Source organism: Delphinus delphis, chromosome 9 (assembly GCF_949987515.2).
Source record: "Delphinus delphis chromosome 9, mDelDel1.2, whole genome shotgun sequence".
NCBI classification, from domain to species: Eukaryota; Metazoa; Chordata; class Mammalia; order Artiodactyla; family Delphinidae; genus Delphinus; species Delphinus delphis.
In genome coordinates, this window is record NC_082691.1 from 63,475,305 (window position 1) to 63,481,304 (window position 6,000).

The window sequence follows — 6,000 nt, forward strand, 5'->3', positions numbered from 1 at the left end:
GGCATGTGGGATCTTCCCGGACAAGGGCTCAAACCTGTGTCCCCTGCATTGGCAGGTGGATTCTTAACCACTGCGCCACCAGGGAAGCCTGGGGACTTTTATTTAAGTATTTAGATTTTTGTTTCAAGACACCGTGAATTCGGTGTTAGTGCCACATTAATGGGATTAAACAGGGGTTTCTGTGAAATAAACCTTGGCTCTTCAAACCCACATGTGGGAAATGTCCCTGAAAGGGCTTGCCAGGTGACTTCTCTTAGGTGAGCCAGGTGCTTCCTTGGGGAACTGTTTCCCAGGATACTGGAATGCTGAACCTATAAGCTATCCAAGGAGATTTCCTTGTGGAAGATTGGTTTCAAGTTCTGGAAATACTGGCATTACGTTGCCCTCACAGCTGTTACGGTTTACTTCATGATTTTGGCCAAAATGAGCCCTCCTCATGGGGGTGGGTGGGAACCCCTTCTTTTTCAGTTTTTATGCCCCTACTGTCTGGAGATGGAGGAGATGGGAAGTGCTAACTTATAGAAGTGATAGGCACTTTGGATTTTCTTTTTCAAAATTTTTAAGTAATTGTAAAAGATACTCTCTGCTAATCCCCCCAGTCGGAGAAGAAACACTTTAAAAAATATGTTGTATATCCTGTATGACCATGCTCCTATGATATAGATTATAGTTATAATATATAATTTAAAATAATGCACATTTATTTATAGTCACATACTTGTAAGTTCTTTTGGGCTCATACTACATATACTGTTCTAGAATTTGTGTTTACAAATCATATCCTGGATCATGATTTTAAGGCATACTGTATTATTCTTAAAGTTCAGCGGTAAGATTTATTCAAAAGTTCAAGCACCATTGTAGACTCTGCTAGTGGCTTTTAAACTTTTTTCACCAAGACACAGTAAGAATTACATTTTATCTCCCAATCTGTGTTACACATAAGCATGCAATTTTACCTAATATACATATCCATTTAATTTTATATATAAAATTAAAACTAAGTTTCATAAAACAATACCTATCCTTTCTATGTGCAATGTACTCTGATTTTATTCTATCCCTTAATTTAAAAAAATATTGGTCACCATTCTCTCAACTGATTTTGAGACTCACTACCCACAGTTTGGAAAAACCACTCACTGATTGATGCTGAACTTTCTTGCTTTTGCAAGAGATGCCTCTATCCATGAGGCAGCTAGAACCGGGGTGGCCGGCAGGGAGAGGATGAGAGGGGCGTGCCCTCCGCCTCGTCGCTAACGCCCCCTCCTCCCGTTGCTGTGGCAGATGGAGAAGTGCCCGGCAGTGCTGTGTTGGTGTTTGACATCGAGCTGCTGGAGCTCGTGGCCGGCCTGCCGGAGGGGTACATGTTCATATGGAACGGCGAGGTGTCAGCCAACCTCTTTGAAGAAATTGACAAGGACGGCAATGGAGAAGTCCTCCTGGAAGAGGTAACTGACCTTTTTGAAGGGAAGTGGGACCCAAGGAGCTCAGGGAGCCTCACTGGGCCGGGGTACCCATCCGGAATGTGAAGCCTCTCAGAGTGAGGACAGCTGTGCTTGCTTGTGATGCTGGTAACCTTCATGCTCACGTACCAAGCACTTGCACACACACAGTCTCTAAGTTGAGCTCACAACTCCTCTTTGAAGAAACCGAGGCCCTGAGAGCTTCAGGGCTTGGCTCCAGGTCTCACAGCTCAGATTCAGCTCTTCATTCCTGGGTGCTCACTGTGGCCTGCACTGTGCTAAGTGTTTTTCACATATATTATCTCTCTTGGCCTTCACAACAGCCTTGTAATCATCCCTATTTTTCAGAAGAAGCAGCTGTGCACAGAGAAGGTAAATGACTTCCCCAAGGTTGCACAGCCATCCAGCGGTTTGTACACATCCCCGTCTGGAGCATCTGGATCCTGTGCTGTTTCTCCTGCACGAGACACCCCTTTGTGGAACTGGGCAATAGAGTCCTCTGTCTTGTCACAGCCCCAGGGAATTCCAGCTCTCCGCCTGTTCCACGTCTGCTTATTCAAGGACGTGGCTCCAGCCTTCTCCCCTCTCTCTCTTCGGTCATCATTTCCCCAGCTACTGGACCGTTCACATTAGCCCGAGAACATGCTGCTATTTTCCCTTCTCTTAATACATCTTACCATTTCTTTTAGGTCTTTGCTCCCTTTACAGCAAAAACCTCAAAAGAGTTGTCTGTCCTCCCTGCCTCCAATTCCTTTCCTTCTAATCCATTTCACACCCACTCCTGTTGGGTTTTTATCCCTCCACGCCACTGAACCTGGTCTCACTAAGGCGCTGAACCTTACTTACTCTTACTTCAGCACAGCTGTCTCCTTTTTGAGACGTCTTCTTTCCCTGGCTCTGTGTTCCTTCTACCTCACTGGTAGCTCCTTCTCAGGAGTCTTCTTCCTGGGCTCTTCGGGTGGAGGCTAAGTCCTGAACTTGAGCTCTTCTCCCCCTTTACATCACACCCTTGGTGGTCTCCTCCAGTCCCATGGCTTTACCATCCTTGTCCTGTGACTTCCAGACGGGCAGCTCCGGGCTCATCTTCTCTCCACTTCACACTCAGGTATCCAACTGCCCACTTGATATCTTCATTTATTGAACTTCCTTCACCCAAAGCCTTCCCCATCTCATTCGATGGCATCGCCTTCCTTCCAGTTGCTCAGGTGAGAGCACTCAGTCATCTCTGACTCCTCTCCTCCTCTCACAGGCTAGAATAAATCCATCAGGAAATTATTCTAGCTCTATCTTGAAAGTATATCCAGAAGCTGCCCACTTCTCATCACCTCTACTCCATAGCATCTCAGTCCAGTGCCCACCGCCTCCCGCTTGGACCTCTACGAAGGTCTTCTTGCTCTCACCCTTGCCCCTCACAGCAGCCAGAGTGATCCTTCTAAAACATAAGTCAGAGCATGGCCTGCTTCATCTCAGAACCCTGCAGAAGCTTCCTGTTGGGCTGCATCCCGCAGGCCTGAAAGCCTTGTAGTTGCCCAGCCTTGAGACTGAAGAAAGAGCCTAGAGACAGCGACAGAGACATCAACAACTTATTGGACAGGGGTATCATATAAGTCTGCAGCAAAAGGTCCTGGAGCTACCCCCTACGACTGTGTACGGCAGACAGGAGGCAGGACATAACAGGAATCTCTGTTACCTGGGAGAGAAGGCCACCATTTATAGGAGAATTGACATCAGGTTGGCTTATCAGTTACCAGGGAAACCAGCAGCTGGGGCATGTCCCTCACGGCCCCAGGTTAATGACCATCACGAGGGCAGAGGTTTCCCTTTACTAAACTAGCAGGTGGAGCCATTCTGGCCTAAGGATTAGAACAATCACTAGCTGGGACAGGGGGCAAGCATGTTCTTGTGAGTAGGGTGTAGGTGAAGCAGAGACTAGTCAAACAGGGGATGTACAAAGACAAGAGAACAGCCATCTTGAGTGGTCTGACCATACATCCCCCTATTTCCAAAGTCTTTGCAATGGCCCACAAAGGCCCTCCACCACCTGCTTGCCGTAACCTCCTCTCTAACAAGTCTCCCTTTGCTGTCCTGTAAACACACTGGGCATGTCCACCCCGGGCCTTTTTACCAGCTGTTCTCAGCTCAGAAGACACTTCCCCTAGATAACTGTTGGGCTTGTTCCCTCACTTCCTTCAAGCCTTTGCACAAGACTCTCTTTCACATTAGGGTTTTACCCTGACCACCAAATTGATACTTCAACCCGTTCCCCTGACTGCACGCTGGATCTTCCTTACTTGGCTCTACTTCTTCATTTTTCTGGAGCATTTTACTTTCTAAGTTAACATGTAGTTTACTTACTTTTTAAATGTTCCTTTTTGATCATGTATCTTGTCCACGAGCATGTGCTGGAACTGCAAGGGCAGGATGTTTTGCTTGTTTATTGATCTATCCCCAGGGTCTAGGATGGTGCTTAGCACACAGTAGACAGTAAGTTTTTATTGTATGAATGAATGAATGAATGAATGAATGAATGAGAGGCGAGGGTGGTTAGGGGATTGGCCTTTGGTGGAAAACTAAGTGTTGATTTGGGGAAGAGGCATAGTTCCAGTGGTTGCTCTGTATTGGCTGCCTGGGACCTAAGGGCTCCTGGAGTCATTTTGGCAGGGGTTTTTTAACCTGCATCTGGAGGAAAAAACCCGGGTCGTATAGCTCAGAAGATTTTGTCTGTTCTGCTGGCTCAGACTCAAATTCCAGCCCCATCGCCCTTGGGCTGCTCTGTTCAGGCTCCAGCTTGGTGTTCTCAGCTGCTGTATCTCATGGTCTGTCCTGCCCCTTTCTCTCCAGTTCTCAGAATACATTCATGCCCAGGTGGCATCTGGCAAAGGGAAACTTGCCCCTGGATTCGATGCTGAGATGATTGTGAAGAATATGTTCACCAACCAGGACCGGAATGGAGATGGGAAGGTCACGGCTGAGGAGTTTAAACTCAAAGACCAGGAGGCAAAACACGACGAACTCTAAACCTGATATGAGCCACTTGTGTGATGCCAAGCCCCCTGTTGTGGCAGAATGTGCAGTGAGGGTGCGAGGGTCTCTCAGAAGGGGAATCGTCAGCAAGTAGTAGGTGGGTCATATAGTACCTGGGACATACATCGGGGTGGGTTGATACACATGGTGAGAATTTTAGGCTGATGCCAGTGATACTAAAAAAATCAGTGCGGGTGCCTTAGCATGGGTTGTGTAGAATATTGAAAATGCTGCATTGTCAGCAGTTTTGTGAGCCTTCTGGGTAGTTTTGTTATGAAAGGAAAATAGTGTCATACAGGAGTTATAATCATCTTGGAGGGAACAGAAGAACACGTGTCTAGGATATTTACATAAAGAGGATTAAAAATGCTTTTAACTTGCTGGTGTTTTAAAATTATTCTCCAGATGGCTAGAAGAGACAGAGGGCATGCCCCAGCAGGATTCCCAGACAGCCCCAGAGAAGTTTTCCCAATGGCCCGTATGGGCCCTGGTAATGCCCAACCTCCACCGTGCCTCTACTCACACACTCACACAGACACACACACACAGGTGTGCTCTTCTAGTTAATCATACCCCACCTCACTGTGGTCCTCCCATTGGCTAGGTAACTTGGAGGTTAAAAAGAAAATCAGTGGACCAAACAAAAGGCATCTTGGACCATGAGTAGAGAATTTGATTCTGCATTTGTCACATAAGATTATCTTCTTCACTCTTGCTTATTCCCATCACTCTATCCCATAGCACCCTCTCTTCTCACCCTGAATCCTTTGATCAGATATAGATACACATAGGGCTGGTGGCTAAGCCTAGCTCCAGAGTTATCTCACTGTGGCCACGACGGAAATGTCATCCCAACAGGTGAGCATAGACAAAGTGACATATTTCTGCCTCTCATTCATGTCCTAGAGAGGGAGGTGCCCTAAGGCCTGGGAGCCTCTCTCTGCATAGGAGAAGGACACTGTACCTGCTGGCCTGTCCCCACGTTATGCAGTAACCACCTTGCTGCCTCATGTCCTCTGTTCCCAAGTGGTGGTGGCACTCATCCTGCAGTAAACAATGATTTTCCTTTTGAAACAGCTTTGTTTTACTAATTTAAACTATTTTGTACTGATGTAGCCCTGAGATAGATCGTTCCTGAAAATGCTGTGCACTCACTCAATGGAATAAATGTTGGAAGATGACTTTTTCATAAATAAAATATTGAATTATATCATCAGGTTTTGTGGTATTTTATCTGAAGTCTCATTTTTCCCATGAGAATACACCATGCCATCAGAATCCCCTTGATAAAAACTCAGCAGGACTGAATTGGAAGAAGTGGAAGATTGCCGTACAGTATAAAGGGGATGTATCAGTCAGAGTCCTGGCTGCAAACATACCCTCATGTGGGACTTCTGAAGAGAAGCTAATGAAAGTACTCTTTACAGAAGTGTGGGCAGGGCTCAGGGGGCCCAGTAAGGATGTCGAGGTACCCATGACTGCTGTTGGCCAACGACAGTAGGAAGCTCTT

General features: G+C 46.6%; 1 protein-coding gene across 1 annotated transcript in view; it reads left to right on the forward strand.

Moving 5' to 3' along the window:
- The window catches only part of FKBP9 (FKBP prolyl isomerase 9), a 50,750-nt gene extending 45,056 nt beyond the window's left edge, over positions 1–5,694 (forward strand). Inside the window, exons 9-10 of the mRNA XM_060020689.1 lie at positions 1,288–1,451; positions 4,308–5,694. Coding sequence (XP_059876672.1) covers positions 1,288–1,451; positions 4,308–4,484 — 341 coding nt within the window. The 3' untranslated portion in view covers positions 4,485–5,694. The remainder of the gene's footprint in view (positions 1–1,287; positions 1,452–4,307) is intronic.
- The last annotated feature ends 306 nt before the right edge of the window (positions 5,695–6,000 follow it).